Genomic DNA, 19825 nt, shown 5'->3' on the forward strand with positions numbered 1-19825 from the left:
TGGACGGAGCAGCCTGATAGGCTGCAGTCCATGAGGTCGCTAAGAGTCGGACACGACTGAGCGACTTCACTTTCACTTTTCCCTTTCATGCATTGGAGAAGGAAATGGCAACCCGCTCCAGTGTTCTTGCCTGGAGAACCCCAGGGACGGGGGAGCCTGGTGGGCTGCCGTCTATGGGGTCGCACAGAGTTGGACATGACTGAAGTGACTTAGCAGCAGCAGCAGCAATCTTCACAACAGCACTACAAGGTGCCAAGACCATCATCATTCTCATCTTTACAGCAAAGGCAACTGAGATTGAATAACCTGCCTAGAGTTATAGAGCATAGAAATGCTGGCCTTGGAATCCAGCCCCTGGAGGTCAGGTTGTAAAGTGTGTGGTCTGTTACGTAAGATGGACTGCTGATACTTATTATTTAATATCCACCCAACCCTGACCTTGGGACTTTCTCTACCACTTAGTAATAGTGCCCATTATTGGGCGTTCCTCCAGCCATCGGTCCATGTATTATCTACTGTAATCTTCACAGTGACAATGATGAATTATTACATCTGTTTTACACTCAATGAAGCAGAAGCACAGAGAGCTTATGTAATTTGCCTGAGATCACACAGCTGGTGAGCAGCAGAGCTGGGATTCTGGATATTTCATCCACGTTGAATTTCATTCAACATGTGTCTGGCATTTTGTGTCTGGCTTCTTTCTCTTTGTATGATGGTTTTGTGGTCCATATTCAAGCACTTAGCAATATTTGAATCCTTTCATTGCTAATAGTATTCCATTATATGGCGATACCACTCTGTGTATCCATTCATCAGTTGATGGACATTTGGATGGTTTCCATTTCTGGCTGATTGTGAATGGTGAAGCAATGAACATTCATGCACGAGTCTTACATGTGACTTATCACGGATATTTTCTCTCACATCAGTTACAAGAAATGAGTTCTGGAACCGCAACATGGCTTTGATCACTGATATCAACATGCACCATTTGTGTGACTGGGAAAACTGAGTAACCTTTCTGAGCACTTTTGTTGTTGTTCATTTGTAAAAGGAGAATAATAGTAGCTACCTGATCGCACTCCGAAGCCTGAAATAGACAATGCACAGTGTTTGGGTCATAATTAAACATATAAACGTGCTCCAGGTAAGCAACGGAAAGCAAAGAGCAACCCAAAGTATATGATGTCTCTATCCATGGACTTCCCTTGTGGCTCAGTTGGTAAAGAATCCACCTGCAATACAGGAGACCTGGGTTTGATCCCTGGGTTGGGAAGATCCCCTGGAGAAGGGAAAGGCTGCCCACTCTAGTATTCTGGCCTGGAGCATTCCATGGAGTGTATAATCCATGGGGTCGCAAAGAGTCGGACACGACTGAGTGACTTTCACTTCACATCCATGGACTTTACAGTCATTGAGACGTGCCTGCCATGACTAGACATCATGTAAACTATAAAATCATGTAAAACGAAATCAAACTATTGTTCTACAGGTGCTGTCAGCAGGAGGCTCACAGTCATGGAAAATTTTGTTTCTCAGCCTAGAAAACAGAGACTTTTCTATAGTTTGGAAATCTTGGTGAGTTTCAGGATGGAGGCCAGACTTGGTGGAGGTTGAATGAGTCAAGATAGGTGGAAAATAGTGGAAGAGTGTGGTGTGAGAAGAGTGTTGCAAGTGAAGGAACGGAGAGGTGAAGGGCAAGTCTGTCCAGGAGGGCGGTACGTGCTGAGCGGGCGGGGATGCAGACATCTGTCCGCTTCGTGCGTCGGGGCTTTCAGACCCTGAGAAGTGATCTCAGCGTATGAGAATTCCTATTTCCACCACTCTCGAGCGACGTGTGGTATCATTCAGTTTTTTAACTCTTTTTTTTTTTTTTTGACAATCTCATGGATTTTCAAGGACTTAGATTTAATTTACCTTTTCTTGGCTATAAGCAAAATAGAACAGCCTTTCATTGCTTTATTTATTTTCTGGGAATGGTACTTTCATAACTTTTTTGCTCTTTTATATTTTATTGATTCTTGATTTCTGACAGTTTGTTGTGTATTCTGTGGCTAATCCTTATCCAGCTCATACTTACATTGTGGCCTGTTTATAACGTCTTCTGTCCCATGAAATGCTTGTCACAGGAAATGCTGATGGATTCAAATGGATCCCCTGCTTCTCATATGGTTTGTCCGTGTGCTTGTTTACCGACTCCCCCCGTGTTGTGAGGTCATACAAAATAATCTCTCTTTGCTTCTAATTGTTTGAAAACTTTGTTTTTCTTCATTTCTATGGTTGATCCATCTGGAATTTATATTTGATTATGTGTTGTTGTTGTTCAGCCACTAAATCATATCCAGCTCTTTGCAACCCCATGGACTGCAGCACGCCAGGCTTCCCTGTCCTTCACTCTCTCCCGAAGTTGGCTCAAACTCGTGTCCATTGATTCGGTGATGCCATCCAACCATCTCATCCTCTGTCACCCCTGTCTCTTCCTGCCCTCAGTCTTTCCCAGCATCAGGATCTTTCCCAGTGAGTTGGCTCTTTGCATCAGGTGGCCAAATTATTGATAATGTGAAGTGGAATCAAATGTAATTTTACATATGAAAAATCAAGACTACTTCTCCAATGGTCACCCTTCCCCTTCTCCCCAGCGAGGCTGTCTCTTCCACAGACTCAGACCCCAGGCCACTTCTGCATCTCTGTCACCCTCCATTCGGCCACACAGCTCTGTGTATCCATCGTCCTGTCTTTATTTCACATTATAACCTAAGCATGCCTTTGCATTATTATAAACCATGAGCAAACATTACGTTTAAAGATTCCTATTTTTTTTCTAGTGTCCAAATCGTGATTTCTGGTATAATTTCTCCCTCGTAAGGCAGCATATTGTTCCTAGTTTTTTGGTTTTCTTTCTATTATGAAGGCTCCTATGGTGACTATTTTTGCATATAAAGCATTTACATATTTTTGGATTATGTTCTTTGGATGGGTTCCCAGAAATAGAATTACCAAGTCAAAGGGCATGAATGCTTTTTAATGCCTTTAATTCATGGCATATATTTATTTTAAAAATTAAAGGGAATAAAGATTCTGGTAAGTTTCTAGGACTCTATTATGTTGTTGAAGCCAACCAGGTTGTGACAAGCCTGGGTCTGGGAATAGTTGCCCTGTGGAAGTTCAAGCAATTGATTTCTTTGATAGATTTTTCTCTTTTCTTGCTTAACACATTTTTTTTCATATATTCATTTATTCAAGCTGTCTTCTATTAAGCACCTACTAGGTACCAGCGTTAGTTGCTCAGTCATGTCCAACTCTTTGCAAATCCATGGACTGTAGCCCACCAGGCTCCTCTGTCCATGGAATTCTGCAGGCAAGAATAGTGGAGTGGGTTGCCATTTCCTTCTCCAGGGGATCTTCCCCACCCAGGGATCGAACCCGGGTCTCCTGCATTGCAGACAGATTCTTTACCATCTGAGCCCCCAGGCAGAGCACCAGGTATCACGGTCTACAGCCAAGTGGGCAGCAGGATTCCATTCTCCCAAGGAGCTTATATTTTCCAGTGGCTAGGAAGACAAACAAATAGACAAAAGCAGGTGATAAGGACTTCCCAGAGAAAAAACATTGACAGATTTGGGTTTTTTTGGTTTTTTTTAAGGTTAGCTCCTATGGATTGTTGCTATTGTTGTTTAGTTGCTCAGTTGTGTCCAACTCTTTTGCGGCCCCGTGGACTGTATCCCACCAGGCTCCTCTGTCCATGGGATTCTCCAGGCAAGAATCCTGGAGTGCCTTGCCATTTTCTTCTCCAGGGGATCTTCCCGACCCAGGGGTCGAACTTCCGTCTCCTGCATTGGCAGGCAGATTCTTAAGTGACACAGGACTTGAGATTTGAATGACGAGGAAGAGAAAGACACGTCAAGTAGAGGAAAGGTGTCCACTTGTGGATGGAAGAGCGATTGCTGAGGGCTCTGTGTTGGCCAAGAATGTAGTCCCGGGTCAGAAGGAAGGTTTCTGTGGCAAGAGCCCAGATCTGTGAGCCGTGTTCAGTGAGGTGAACTGAGCCCAGGGGGGAGACCAAGTCCCAGCCGTGCAGGGCAGGGTGTGCTACGGCGATAAGCAGCCACGGGACCCCACGAGAGGCTTTCAGCAGGAAGTGATGTAATCTAGTAGGTGTCTTTCAAATATCACGCTTCTTTGTAGAGCACAGGTCCAGTAAATCCCCTACATACGGACCTTCAAAGTTTGAACTTTCAAAGATATGAAAGTGTGTTTGTGTCTCCAACCATGTAAGTTGGTTCTTGTGTCTGGCGTACATTGTCACGTGTGTGCATCCTCTGCAAGTGGGTGTACCTTTGTGTACTTCACTGTGCTGTTCAGTATAGAGTACGGTAGTCAGTGTCCTTATTTCAAGCCCAGGATGTCCGCAAGCAGGCATGACTGCAGCAGTGAGGTAGCTGGTACTCCCGTGCTTTTCAGGGTACTGTACTGTAAGATTAACCATGTTTCCTTTATTGTTTGCGTGTGTCTTTTGTGTGTTATTTGTGTGAAAAGTATTGTAAACCTATTCCTGGACAGTACTATATAACCCATTGTGTTAGTTGGGTGCCTCGGCTAACTTTGTTGCACTTACAAAGTGCACTTAGGAACGCGCTCTCGGAATGGAACTTATTTGTATGTAGGGGACTTACTGTACAGCGAAACAGGCTTCTGGCAAGAAGAAGGATTAGGAAGCCAGCGCTGCTGTGCAGGCTGGAGGGACTGGAGATCCAGATGAGGAGCAGGGGTGGAGGAGGAGAACGGTGAATGGGCCCTGTTATAGGCTGGAAATAGATGCGTGGGAACTGCTGATGGATTGGAGGTGTGGGCTTAGGAAAAGAGAGGGATCAAGCATATGTCCTCTTTTGTTTTGTTTGTCGTTGACTTGTTAAATAAACTTCAATCAGAGTATCCTGGATGAAAGAGAGAGAGAAAAAAAGAACATGTCCTAAAAGTTTGGGCTAAAAGTAGATTGCTATTGAGAATAGCAATCTGGAGTGATGTTACTGAGTTGGAAAAGAGTGGGGAGAATAGGTTTGGAGTGTGGAGAAATAGGGGCGGGTCTGGCTTTGGGCGTGTTCGGTCTTTGGTTAGCAGATGGGGAAGCCTGTGAGGCAGGTGGAGTTAGAGGAGCCCCAAGGAGAAGCTGGGAGCTGTGATCAGACACAGCCTCAAAGGGCTCTAAGACCCCAATAAACAGATGGGTAAACTGAGAACAGCAGGGAGGCCTTCGACCATGGTCCAGAGAAACCTAGTATCCTCCTTCTGAGTTTTGAGATTATGTTTATCTTTGTGAACAAAAGTCCTTTTCCCTGTTCCCAAGGAAGGAGAGAGGAAACACCAGTTTTCTTTCCTTGCTTCGGTCCCAGCACGAGCTTCCAGTTTTCAGTGGGGACTCCAGGAGTGATCCCTGTCACCTGATTCTGATGCAATTGGGCAGGTCACAAAAACAAGCTTTTGCATCTCACAGGCTTTTCCACAAATGTTCTCTTGCTGCCTGCTGTGTTTAGGTTGGGACAGAAAATCTGTGCCTGATTTTATGGTGTGCTTTTCTCAAGATACACGAGTCACTGCCTCATCAGATCGCCCTGCCACTCAGGCCTTCTCACACCTAGAGGGTGTGATGTAACATGAGCTTGCCGCCCAGTCTGTCCCCAGCGAAACCCAGGCTTCCAGAGTAATTCTTCATGACGTCATTGGCAAAATGAGCTTGCTCGGGGTCTCTAGTGTATGATTTTTGATATGTCAGAGTGCACGTTTTCAGGTTGGAGTCTAATAGAGGAAATTTAATTATGATGAAAATACTAGTCCTTCACACCAGAATAATAGAGATGAGAACAAGGCAATGAAGCTCTGCAGATAGAAACACACATTTAAGAATCACAGCGTTCAGGTATTAAATCCCACGGTTGCCTCTTACTTAGTCTGTGGCCTTGGATACATATCTTTTAAAATATTTGATTATTTATTTTTATTTACTTGACTGCCGCAGGTCTTAGTTGAGGCAGGCAGGATCTTTAGCCGCAGCAGGCAAACTTTTAGTTGGGCCACGTGGACTCTAGTTCCCTGACCAGGGATCGAACCCAGGCCCCCAGCTTTGGGCGTTGGGAGTTCAGAGTCATAGACACTGGGTCATCAGAGAAGTCCAGTGGGTATATATTTAAACCTCCTGGGTCTTCAGTTTCCCCATTTAAATTGAGATAGTAAAAGTAGCAACTTGATAGGGATACTGTGAGGACTAGAATGTAATTCCTTGTGAAACTCTTAAGCCCTCACATTGTCACTCTTTGAAGATTTAAAACACCCCACTTATTAATAATAGACACGTGAACCAAAAAACAGAATAGATGTGTCCAAACATCATGAAGATGCGATTGTGTTTCTTTAGGGTTTTGAGAATATGCTGGCTTTAAATTAAATAAGTATTTGTTTGTTAAAAGAAATAATTTAAATAATCAAGTAATCGAATACTTATCTGTTGCTTGCCTGCCAGATGTTAGCCAATGCACAGATACAGGTAGCGATCCTGCCTTCATAAAGCTGATAGGAATTTCGATGCATGAGATAGGGTGCTCGGGGCTGGTGCACCGGGATGACCCTGAGGGATGGGATGGGGAGGGAGAGGGGAGGGGGGTTAAGGGTGGGGAACACATGTACACCCACGGGTGATTCATGTCAATGTATGGCAAAAACCACAGCAATATTGTAAAGTAATTAGTCTCCAATTAAAATAAATAAATTAATCAAAAAAGACTATTAAAAACAATTCATGAAAAGTGAAGTGAAAATATTAATTGCTCAGACATGTCCGACTCTTTGTGACCCCATGGACTGTAGACTACCAAGGTTATCTGTCCATGGAATTTTCCAGGCAAAAATACTGGAGTAGGTAGCCATTCCCTTCTCCAAGGGATCTTCCTGAGCGAGGGACTGAACGAACCCCAGTCTCTGGCATTGCAGGCAGATTCTTCACCATCTGAGCCACCAGGATTTCATAATAATTGTAAGAAGTTAAAAGCTTATTTTTGGTACCTCAACTGTATACATTTTACTCATTATTTTTAGATTATTATAAGTAGCCTTTCTCTTTGGACTCCTTACGATTAATTAATGCTTTTGTAGGTCAAGGATGGAGATTGAAATACATGGATTTTCCAGGTGTTTGGGGCAAGGGGAGGCATTGACGTAGCTACGGCTGTAGAATCATTTCGGCCAGATGCCAAGTTCTGTCTCTCTGCCTGTTTTAATACATATCTTTCCCAAGGCAGCAGCCTAGGGGAGTAAAATGCAGGAAGTACTTTCTAAAAAGGAAGCCTTGAATTGTGAGTGAAACCCTGACGTGCGATTTACTCTCTTGGTAACATGCCGCCGTTTTAGAATTTCTCTGTTAAAATGGTAACTAATGTTTACTGATAAATAAAACACAATTTAATTGAGAATAAACAAATCCTAGTTGACCATGAGAAAAAAAGCAAATCAAAACTACAACCCCAGGGACATGAGATTTTTGAAAAATCCATAACATTAAATAAAAAAGAAGGATTTAAAATTCTGTGTGTCCATTACATGCTTCTGCAATTACCAGCTGGTGAGAGCAAGTGATCTTACCACTTTTATCTCTGCTTCAATGTAGAATTCCATCGATGTGGTGGAAAACCTTGCTTTGGGCTGTCTGTTCACAAGATGAAGCCTCAAACATTCAGTGCATTAATTGGATATTGAAACAACTAAGACAGTAGAAATTTTGAAGAACAGTATTCTGGACAAAGGAATATCTGAGTAGCAGAATGGTTATATGAGCCTCAACTCAAGAGCCAGAGTTTGAAATCTCTCTGTTACTTGTCAGCTTTGCAATCTTGGAATGAATAGTAGGACTTATCTGCTAGGCTCCCTGTGAGGTTTCAAGGAATTTATGTTTTTCAGTTGGCTCAGAATGGTGGCCAGCTTGCAATAACTGCGCTGGAACTGTTTATTATTATTTTAATTTTTTTTATTGGAGTACAGTTGCTTCACACGATGTGTTATTTTCTGCTGTACAGTCAAGTGAATCAGCTGCATGTACACATATGTTCCCTGATTTGGATTTCCTTCCCATTTAAGTCAGCACAGAGCACTGTATAGACCTCCCTGTGCTATACAGAAGGTTCTCATTAGTTATCTACCTTATATATAGTGTATAAAGGTCAATCCCAATCTCCCAATTCATCCCACCTGCTACTTTCCCTCCTTAGTGTCCATACTTTTGTTCTCTATGGCTGTGTCTTTATTCCTGTCCTGAAAATAGGTTCATCTGTACCATTTTTCTAGATTCCATGTACATGTGTTAATATACAATGTTTGTTTTTTTTTCTTTCTGACTTACTTCACTCTGTATGACCATATTATTAAATGTAGCTAATTTGACATAAACGTGGTTTGATACAAGACTCCTAGGCTTGGAGAAAACGATGGAAGCAAGACCTTATTGATCGAGAAAATGAAAGACGTGCACCCCTCTTCAGTCCGAGGGGGGCCTCCTCTAGAAAGGGAAAGGCGGGAGATTTGGGATTGTCAAGGTCTTCTGTCTCAAAACATGCCTGCAACGGGCAGAGACATTTAGAGAAAGCAAGTCTGGCCAAGCGTGTGTCCGCTTCGGTCGTGGAGTCACATGAGAGAAGCTAGCTGACACGTGTCTGATGGGAGTGACCACAGTGGTCAGAGACAGATCAATAGTGTGCTATCTGCGTGTGCCTCTGTGCAAGACGGTAGGGCTGTGGGATGAGGTATCATCATTTTCTAGAGTCTCAAGGTACAGAAGAAAGCCGCTGCCCTTCTCATCCTCCTATTTCCAGACCCCTTCATACCCTTTTCTCCACTCTGACCTGTTTAAGTTTATTTTCATAAAAAACAAAACGCAAAAAACAAAAAAAAAAAAAAACAAAAAAAAAACCGTACAATTTTCAAGCAACAGCTTTATGTATAGTTCATTCTTCGGAGGGGGTGTATGTGTGCCACGTGACAAGTGGTTGCCATGGTAATTTCTCATTATTGTTGAATTGAAAAATAATTACTCTGGCAAAAATCCCACATAACCTGTCAGTACTGAAGTTAGAGTTGCCCGGGGGGCAACCCTGGCACCTGGATCCTGTTTTTGGTGGAGAGAGACACGGACGGGAGTGGACGCGGATCCGGGATGGGAGCAAAATGCGTTTGTGGATTTTTGAATCTAATTAAGACACTCTTCTGCTATTTGACCCGAGTGCATCTCTCCTCCCAGTGTATGATCTGGCTGCCGGGGCTACGTGGGCTCACCTGTGAGATGGGACAGAAGGACCGGGGGCTTTTGTCGCAGAATGCGTATGGGGGATTATTTAGAGTGGAGAAGCGCCACTGGTATTTTTACCTAATTAAAATGTACAGGGATTGTCAGCACCAGGCTCCATGCCTGAGCTCAGGCTGAGTTAATTTCATCTTTCTTTACCTGGAGGCTGCACTCTGCTATTGTGACTTTCCAGCTTAGGGAAAAGAATCCACTCTTTACTTATTAATATTCACTAACTAGTAAATAAGCGCTGCTCAGATACTAAGCAACAGCAAGGTTTGAAAGGACCTCTCTGTTTGGAAAAGGAAGGTGTGACCTCCATGAGAAGCCAGGTGGCAGGGCGTATGGAATTAGGTGGCCCCCATTCCCCACTTTTGTGCCCACATGTTGGGGCCTTTGGTCCTCACTCATCCTGTCTCATGAGCCACTTTGGAAGACCCTAGCAACCATGCTTCCTTTCTTGTGTTGTGGCAAAAAACCTTCCTTTTGGCTAATGAAGCCCTGTGATACACTCTGCCTTTAAGAGAATGATAAGCAAAGTTTTATGAGTGCTGGTATTTGATCACCGCATCTTCTTAGGACGTTTGGATGCTCATCCTTTTCCTAGCAGAGCCGGACTCTGTCTTGTAATTATGTTGATACTGTTGTTAGATCCCACTGAAATACATCACTTAGAAATGCTCTTTGCTTCAACTCTACCTGTGCAAGTTCAGACCACAAGTCTTCAATCTGGAAGCGTAGGGATCTGCTAATGGAAAAGCACACACTTTATGCCTAGGTGTGGCCGCTTCACCCCGACGTTCTTACATGTTAGCGCAGCGGGACACGCAAAAATACTGCCTGCAGCACTGTTGTGATGGCAAAACATTAGAAACTGTCTAGAGGTCATTCATAGCAAAATGCTTAAATAAAATACATTCTGTTCATTCAGTGTGCTACCATTAGCTTATATAAGGAAAGAAGAGACTCTAATATATAAAATAGGTCTCCAAAACACAATGTGGAAAAAAAGCAAGTTTACAAAAGGAAACATAATGTATGACATCATTTAAATGCAATATTAAAAGCAGGGAACAGGGCTGCATGTGAATGGAGCTATGTATGTGTGTATATATATATGCATATATATACACAAAAGATTGGCTTCCCTGGTGGCTCAGCTGGTAAAGAACCCACCTGCAATGCAAGAGACCTGGGTTCGATCCCTGGGTTGGGAAGATTCTCTGGAGAAGGGAAAGGTTACCCACTCCAGTATTCTGACCTGGAGAATTTCATGGACTATATAGTCCATAGGGTTGCCAAGAGTCGGACATCACTGGGAGACTTTCACTTTCACACAAAAGATGGACTATGAAGGGCTATATGATTTTCATGAGACGGTTGTTTATGGGAGCCTGGGGGAAGGGAGAGAAAAACAGAGCTGGCTGTGGATACCTGGGACATCTTTTTTTATTTATAATTTTTCATTCCTTTTAAAAAGGAAAAAAGATATTATTTTAATAATGATTAATTATTAAACTATTATTTAAATTATCAAACCACCTGGATAATGGGCCCATGAGTCTTCATCATATTCTATGGTTTTTAAAAATTGATAAAATAAAAAGTCTCTTATTTGTGTTACAATCAATGAAGTGTATTCACTTAACGAACATTTCACTGAAAAGAGCAAGAAAAATACCCACAGGCGGTTCAGTGGAACAGGAGTATAAGTGAGAAGTCCTTCCTGCAACTGTGTGGACTTGTCACGTGCGTGGCTGGTGCGTCCACTGATAACAAGGGAGGCAGCAGTGATGTGACACAGAAAGGCCCTCTTGTGTGCTGTCCTGGGCCCCTAGCCACGGAGTTTAGGTTTAAGATTCCCTCCAGTCTTCGAGGAAGAATCTTACTCACTATGCGGGTATGGCCTCTCCATTTCTTCTTCTGCTTAGCTGTAGATGGGAGACCTACTGAGGATGGAGAGACACTTAATACCAGGTCCTTTGGCTTCCCTGGTGGCTCAGACGGTAAAGCATCTGGCTGCAGTGCAGGAGACCTGGGTTCCATCCCTGGGTTGGGAAGATCCCCTGGAGAAGGAAATGGCAACCCTCTCCAGTACTCTTGCCTGGAAAATTTCATGGACTGAGGAGCCTGATGGGCTACAGTCCATGGGGTCACAAAGAGTCGGACACAGCTGAGCGACTTCACTTTCACTTTTCCTTAGGCACCTAGTACGGCAGTCACAAGGTTAGATAAACGTATTGGGCCCAAAAAGTACGTTCTGGTTTTTCTGTACCATCCTAAGGAAAAACTCAAGCGAACTTTTTGGCCAAGCCAGTATATTTCAAGGCAGTGATTCAATTATAATTTGATCCACACTCTAACTGGGTAGAGGTGTCGAGCTCTTCTAGCACAGAAGACAGGGAAAAAGGAATCCAAGGACTGAGACTTGGTCTTTGTTGGACATGCCCGTCCAAAAGAACAATATATGCAAAAATGAGGGGGCAGGAAATGGTTAATAAGGGACCCTTGGTTTGAAAAGCTAAGCTGCTGGGTCCTTTGACTCCACACAGGCCAACTCCTCAAGATGCTGGTCCCCAAAAGGATAATAATGGCTTTTCTCTGGTTTGCCTGATGGTTTGGCAATAAAGAATCTGCCTGCAATGCAGGAGATGCAGAAGACGTGGGTTCAATCCCTGGATCGGGAAGATCTCCTGGAGGAGGGGATGGCTACCCACTCCAGTGTTCTTGCCTGGATAATCCCATGGACAGAGAAACCTGGCGGGCTATGGAACTTCCTGGATCATTCATTTTTCTGCTGATGGAGGCAGCACGTTTGCAATCAGGAGGCGGAAGTGCTAGCCTGTGCATCAGTTCAGTTCAGTTCAGTCACTCAGTCGTGTCCGACTCTTTGCGACCCCATGAATTGCAGCATGCCAGGCCTCCCTGTCCATCACCAACTCCCGGAGTTCACTCAAACTCATGTCCATCAAGTTGGTGATGCCATCCAGCCATCTCATCCTCTGTCGTCCCCTTCTCCTCCTGCCCCCAATCCCTCCCAGCATCAGAGTCTTTTCCAATGAGTCAACTCTTTGCATGAGGTGGCCGAAGTACTGGAGTTTCAGTTTTAGCATCATTCCTTCCAAAGAACACCCAGGACTGATCTCCTTTAGAATGGACTGGTTGGATCTCCTTGCAGTCCAAGGGACTCTCAAGAGTCTTCTCCAACACCACAGTTCAAAAGCATCAATTCTTTGGCGCTCAGCTGTCTTCACAGTCCAACTCTCACATCCATACATGACCACTGGAAAAACCATAGCCTTGACTAGACGGACCTTTGTTGGCAAAGTAATGTCTCTGGTTTTCAATATGCTATCTAGCTTGGTCATAACTTTCCTTCCAAGGAGTAAGGGTCTTTTAATTTCATGGCTGAAATCACCATCTGCAGTGATTTTGGAGCCCCCCAAATAAAGTCTGACACTGTTTCCCCATCTATTTGCCATGAAGTGATGGGACCAGATGCCATGATCTTCATTTTCTGAACGTTGAGCTTTTAGCCAACTTTTCACTCTTCTCTTTCACTTTCATCAAGAGGCTTTTTAGTTCCTCTTCACTTTCTGCCATAAGGTTGGTGTCATCTGCATATCTCAGGTTATTGATATTTCTCCCAGCACTCTTGATTCCAGCTTGTGCTTCTTCCAGCCCAGTGTTTCTCATGATGTACTCTGCATATAAGTTAAATAAGCAGGGTGACAATATACAGCCTTGACGTACTCCGTTTCCTCTTTGGAACCAGTGTGTTGTTCCATGTCCAGTTCTAACTGTTGCTTCCTGACCTGCATACAGATTTCTCAAGAGGCAGGTCAGGTGGTCTGGTATTCCCATCTCTTTCAGAATTTTCCACAGCCTGTGCATAGAAAGGCAGAATTGTGACCAGTCACTTTCTGTTACCTTTCCTTGGTCTCTTTCACATGTGGTCAAGCAGAGCCCTGTTGCCTTTGTCTGCAAGGCTCATGCCATCTAGATGACTGACATCTAGAAATCGAATATGGAAGCACTGATTTTTTACCATTGCCCACAGCTCATGAGGTTGTTAGCTCAGCTCTGAGGCTGAGAACTGAGATTCCACCTGTCACATTGCTAGATTTTCTGCTAGAAATTTCACATTGGTTCAGCATGGGTTTTTATAGTATTTCTGCTGCTCCCTGGACTCCTGGCCTAGCTACTATGCAGATTTCTTCCATAAAATTGCCTCACTGATCCCAGGAATTATACTAGTCGGTGAGTGGCAGGAGGGAGTAAAGAGGAGGTTCATTTTCAGAAAAAAGCACATGAAGGTGCGAGAAGGGGGCAAAATCTGGAAGGACTGGAGGAGATCTACTCGAGCAAAATGTCCTGCAGCCAGTGCCAGCCTCTTGTACTCTTGCTTGTTGTCTTCAGTCTAAGGTGAAAATCACTTTTTGAACAGAACTGTTTGGTAAAAAACATGGGCTGGTTTATCAATTATACAAACCCACTGCTATAGTGAGCGAGGCTCTGTATGTATGTGAGCAAGGGGGTGTGGGAATCATCTGTACTTTCCTCTTAATTTTGCTGTGAACTAAAACTACGCTAAAAAGATCAAATCCATTTAAAAAAATAGGCTAGAATTAGCAGACTTTCATCAGCTAGAAAGTGTGAAGCTAAGTTCCCATGTTGTGTGTGTGTGTGTGTGTAGACTAAGGAAACCACAGCATGGGAACTTTCGCTTCAGCACTTTCTAGTTGATGATCTTGACTGGGTTTAAGTTTTTCGAAATTCAGATTCTCTATTTACAGATATCTTAGCGTCAAAGAAGACCATAATAAATAATAATAGCTGCCATTTATTGAGCAACAATTATGTGCCAGACAGTTACTCCCTAGGCTCCACAGTCCACTGCAATAATTGTTCCCAGTTTGCAAATGAATAAATAGAGGCAAGGAAGTTGAGGTTTTGACTTAGGTCATCAGTGAATAAGAGGCAGAATTTATATGTTGAAGCCAATGTAACATAGAGGTCAAAGGTATAAATTCTCTCTAAAGACAGCTTGTTGTGCCCCTTGGGAACAACTAGGGCAGTTGTGAATATAAGATGGTTCAATTCATGGGAAAAAAACTTAGAAAATATTGAGTTATGGGTGGTACTACTAACCCAGTGCCCCCGCCCTGCTATGTACGTTCTTTCCATGATCTGCTTCCTTCAGAAAAAAAGCCAAGCTGAGCCTGGATTGTACTTGACATTCACTAATTTTTTCCTAAAAATACTACTTTTTAATCCCCTCTTTCCATCAGAATTTTTCTCTCATAACTAAGGACTAATTTAAAAACTTTATATATGTGTGTTGGGGGGCAGTTGACAACTAGAGCTTAAAAATAGTGTCCAAAAATTTTTTTGTGCCCGTTTAAAAGTATTGACTGACAGATAAAGTAGGATCGACCATCTAGACCTCACAAAAACGTGGGTTTCTTGAGTTGGGTTGTCTTTGATGGCACAAAAAAGAAGCCCCCATTTCTCATCTACTCCTTCATTCTCTCAGCCCACATGTGTGTGTGTTCTCTTATGTACCTATGATGTGTCTGGTCTTGTGAAACTATGTATTTTTTTTATTTTGGGAATGTTCTCCCAAGATCTGTGACCAAAGCCAATTGGTTTTGTGTGTGTGTGTATAGTCATTTGATGTAGCCTTCTCCTACCAAGCCTGTCCTGACATTTCCCGAGACACTGAGTCATCTCATGTTCCATTACAGTTGGTTTAAATCAAATGTCATCCCCCCCTCTGAGGTCTTTACCCACCCCTTGACTTCTGCCAGCACTCCCTTGTCTGGGTCCTGCGGAAACTGTATGGCTGCTTATGGACAATCCTCCCACCTCCTGACAGCCTGGATCCTTTCTTTTTTCCTAGTGACTTCAGATCAGCCTGTGTGCCCCCTGGGCTTTTACCTTCCACTGGCCCACTTTCTAGCAAAAGGGCTAGAAACCCAGAGTGAGATGACAGGAGAATGGAGCTGGAGGAACTGATTTAGTCACTGGGTCTTTGAACAATTAGCAAGCGAAAGAGAGTTGGTTAATTTCTTTCTTTCTTTTTTTTAATTGCAGGATAATTGTTTTACAATATTGTGTTGGCTTCTGCCATACAACATCCTGAGTCAGCCACCAGTACACAAGTGTATGTCCCCTCCCTCTTGAACCTTCACCCCACTCCCGTGCATCCCACTCCTCTAGGTTGTCACAGAGCACTGGGTTGAGCTCCCTGTGGCCATACAGCAGCTTCCTGCTGACCATCTATTTTAGGGACGGGGGAGCCTGGGGGGCTGCCATCTCTGGGGTCGCACAGAGTCGGACACGACTGAAGTGACTTAGCAGCAGCAGCAGCATTTATATGGGCTTCCAGGTGGCGCTAGTGATAAAGAACCTGCCTGTCAGTGGAAGAGACAAAAGAGACATGGGTTCAATCCTAAGGTTGGGAAGATCCCCTGGGGGAAGGCATGGCAACCCACTCCAGTGTTCTTGCCTGGACAACCCCATGGACAGACAGTCCATAGGGTTGAAAAGAGTTAGACACGACTGAAGCAACTTAGCATGCAGGAGTGTATGTATCTCAAGGCTACTCTCTCAATTCGTCCCATTGTGTCCAAAGTCTGTTCTCTAGTTCTGTGTCTCTAGTCCTGCCCTGCAAATAGGTTCATCAGTCCCATTTTTCTAGATTCCTTATATTTGTGTTCATATATGAAATTTGTTTTTCCCTTTCTGACTTACTTCACTCTGTATAACAGGCTCTAGGTTCATCCACCTCACTAGAACTGACTCAAGTATGTTCCTTTTCATGGCCGAGTAATATTCCACCATATATATATGTGTGTGTGTGTGTGTGTGTGTGTATACCACAACACTTTATCCATTCATAAGTTTCCACTATGTCACAGACAGGTATTGTTGCCAAGAAATGGGTTACAGACAGTCAAAGTGATTTGGAAATATACTCAATTTGGAAACAGTTTTTTTTTTTTTATTTTATTTTTAAACTTTACATAACTGTATTAGTTTTGCCAAATATCAAAATGAATCCGCCACAGGTATACATGTGTGGAAACAGTTTTAATGTAGAGTTCTTCAGAACATGAAATGCTTCATCCCTTAGAAGCGACATTAAAGATGGAGGATAAGCGAAAGCGGCATTGCATTGATCTTCACTGTGTTCCCAGCACTCTGCTGAGTACATTACAGCCACTAACTTACTGAAATGCCACATCTTCTATGCAAGATACTTATTAATGTAACTGTTGTTGTATCTTCTGGTTGAGATATGTATTATTGTTGTCATTATCATTATCCTTAATTTCCAAGTAAGGAAATAGGCTCACGGAGGTAAAATAAGCTGCTCAAGTTCACATAGCTGGGAAAAGGTGTCAGGATGTGCCTGCTCCGAGGGCTGTGCTCAGGACTGATCCACCAATGATGTATTAATAATACCACCTGCCCTACTGCATGGTTCGAGCCTCCTCCTGAGCATGAGTCCTGACAATGGAGCAGTAGAGTGAAGGGCTTGAAAAGAAACCAGACTGAGACAAAATATGAACCTTTCCATCACCCTTCCTTCTTCCTGAACCCTAGTCCTTGCCTCCCCAAAGATGTAGAAAAATGAGTTGGGCAGGGGGTGGGGTGGGAGGAATTGGGAGATTGGGATTGACACATATTGTCGTTCAGTTGCTCAGTCGTGTCCAACTCTTTGCGACCCCATGGACTGCAGCACACCAGGCTTCTCTCTCCTCCACTATCTCCATTGAGTCAGTGATGCCATCTAACCATCTCATCTTCTGTTGCCCCCTTCTCCTTTTGCCTTCATTCTTTCCCAGCATCAGGATCTTTTCCAATGAGCTGGCTCTTCACATCAGGTGACAAAAGTACATATATACATGCGTGTGTGTGTACACGTGAATGCACGCACATGTGTACACTCAGTCTTGTCCAACTATTTTCAACCCCTCGGACCATAGCCCGCCAGGCTCCTCTGTCCATGGGATTTCCCAGGCAAGAGTACTGAAGGGGGTTGCTCTTTCCTCCTCCAGGGGATCTTCCTGATCCAGTCATTGAACCCACATCTCCTGCATTGACAGGCAGATTCTTTACCACTGAGCCACCTGGGAAGCCTTATGTTGCTGTTGGTGTTCAGGCACTAAATTGTGTCCGACTCTTTGTGAGCCCATGGACTACAACATGCCAGACTTCCCTCTCCTTCACTATCTCCTGAATTTGCTCAGATTCATGTCCATTGAGTCAGTGATGCCCTCCAGCTCTCTCATCTTCTGTCATCCCCTTCTCCTCCTGCCTTCAATATTTCCCTGCATCAGTGTCTTTTCCAATGAGCCAGCCCTTTGCATCAAGTGACCAAAGTATTAGAGCTTCAGCTTCAGCATCAGTCTTTCCAATAAATATTCAGGGTTGATTTCCTTTAGGATTGACTGGTTTGATCTCCTTGCTGTCCAAGGGACTCTCAAGAGTCTTCTCCAGCAGCACAGTTTGAAAGTATCAACTATTGAGCACTCATATATGTCTATATGTACATGTGTATATGTGCACATTATTCATACTGGGTGCAAAATGGATAACTAATGAGAACCTACTGTATAGCACAGGGAACTTTACTCCGTTCTCTGTGGTGACCCAAATGGGAAGGAAATCCTAGAAAGAGAAGGTATATCTATATGTGTAGCTGATTCACTTTGCTGCTCAGCAGAAACTAACAGAGTATTGTAAAGCAACTGTACTTCAATAAAAATTGATGAATGAAAATTAAAATTAAAAAATAATTTGGGAGTAAATCGAGCACTATGCAGAGAATGAGGCACAGTTAGGACCCCCCCTTTTAAACACAACACTATGCATAATCCCCCCAATTCCCTGTTAGGGAAGCCCTTCTCCTGCCCTTGAAGATTTACAGTGACATTAACGGTCTTCAACTGGGTCAAGTTCAAAGTATTTTCTGGATGAACAAGGGAAACTCTCAACCCAAGACAAACAAGCAGAGTTCCTGTGGATGGCTTGCATTCTGCCGAACTCTTCTGTTTTTATAACTGATTTAATAACGACTAGTGATTGCCTGCCATCTTAAACCAGTCCTCGAGAATAGTCCTCATGTATGTGATGTTTGCTTGTGCACAAACTCATCTTTCTACATAAATCCAGGTAGCAATACCTGTGTCTTTCATAGGGATATTTACATAGAGGAATGCCACAAGCCACACACAATCTTTTCTTTTTCTTTAAATAAATTATCTTTAAAAAATGTAGTCTCCTTAACCTGGTTGTAATATTGTGGTTTCTGTTTGTAAAGTCCAGCTCTTAAAAGAGCAAAGTGAAAGAAAGAGAAAAAAGGCCGAGTACATTTTACATTAAATGCAAACCCTTTTCTTAAAAACTTTCACAGTATTCCAAAATACGTTTATTAAATCTCCCCAAATATGTCCCCCAGAACTAATTTTCATTCACTTTGCATTAGCTTGTTTATTGGACTGGAATTCCATCCCCATTTGAGGCAATTAATTTGAAGAGTGACCACACACCCGCCCACACTCCTTCCAGAACACCCACACACATATGCTGAGACCCAAGCCACCGGTGACTGGGTTTTTCGGCCTTTTTCCCTTTCTGAGCTCCTCTCTGAGCTATTTTCCGCTCTTGCCTGCTAAATAAATTATCTGTCTCTTTGCAGGACAGCGACAACCTCTGGTGGGACGCATTTGCCACCGAGTTTTTTGAAGATGATGCCACATTAACCCTTTCATTTTGTTTGGAAGATGGACCAAAGCGATACAGTAAGAAAGCAGTTTATTTTCTCTAATATTTCCTTTTTTTTTTTCTGCGCCTGAAAGAAAACCACAGGGGTCTTCAGAGAATAGAATGCTGTTGACAGGCTGACAGTGTTCCCTGCCCTCCTGCCTCTGATCAAGGCACTGTCACCGGGCAGCAGCCTGACTCAGAGGCGGCGTGCTATTTCCTTTGCAACTTAGGATGTCTAGGCATCTGCCTGTTTGGAGAGCAAGGCAGATGTGAACCAAGTTCCCCAGTGATTGGTGGAGCTGAATTGTGGACAGTTGCCACCCCTCACTTCCCTGCAAACCTTCTTTATCCTTGACAACTCATACTTCACATGCACCGTTTTGCTACTGAAGTTTCCTTTAAAAAAAAAAAAGTCTTACAGTCACGGTATCAGCCACATCCTTCTAATCCCCTCTTATCAATTATCTCAAGTATTTATTTGACAAGTGCTATGTTTTCTTGCGGGCGGGGGAGGCCACAGCTGCTTGGAACACACACTTTGGGATTCCTGTTGACAGAATTTATAGTTCCTTGTCTCTCCAGCGAGTGATAACTCTGTAAAGAACCACAAATTACAGCCCGTGGCACCTTGGGTAACAGCTGATCTGTCCTGATTAGGTTCAGCCAACTTGTCAGAGATGAGATTTGCTAGTTATGCTGGGAGACTGAGAGGCATAGATGCAT

The 19825-nt window shown here is 43.5% G+C and overlaps 1 protein-coding gene across 7 annotated transcripts in view; it reads left to right on the forward strand.

Annotated features, from left to right (window-relative positions):
* The window catches only part of LDB2 (LIM domain binding 2), a 459965-nt gene that overhangs the window by 153871 nt on the left and 286269 nt on the right, over positions 1-19825 (forward strand). For all 7 annotated transcript variants that reach the window (XM_006054967.4, XM_006054966.4, XM_006054968.4 and 4 more), the window contains exon 2: positions 19035-19137. In XM_006054967.4, coding sequence (XP_006055029.1) covers positions 19035-19137 — 103 coding nt within the window. The remainder of the gene's footprint in view (positions 1-19034; positions 19138-19825) is intronic.

This window comes from Bubalus bubalis, chromosome 7 (genome assembly GCF_019923935.1).
Source record: "Bubalus bubalis isolate 160015118507 breed Murrah chromosome 7, NDDB_SH_1, whole genome shotgun sequence".
NCBI classification, from domain to species: domain Eukaryota; kingdom Metazoa; phylum Chordata; class Mammalia; order Artiodactyla; family Bovidae; genus Bubalus; species Bubalus bubalis.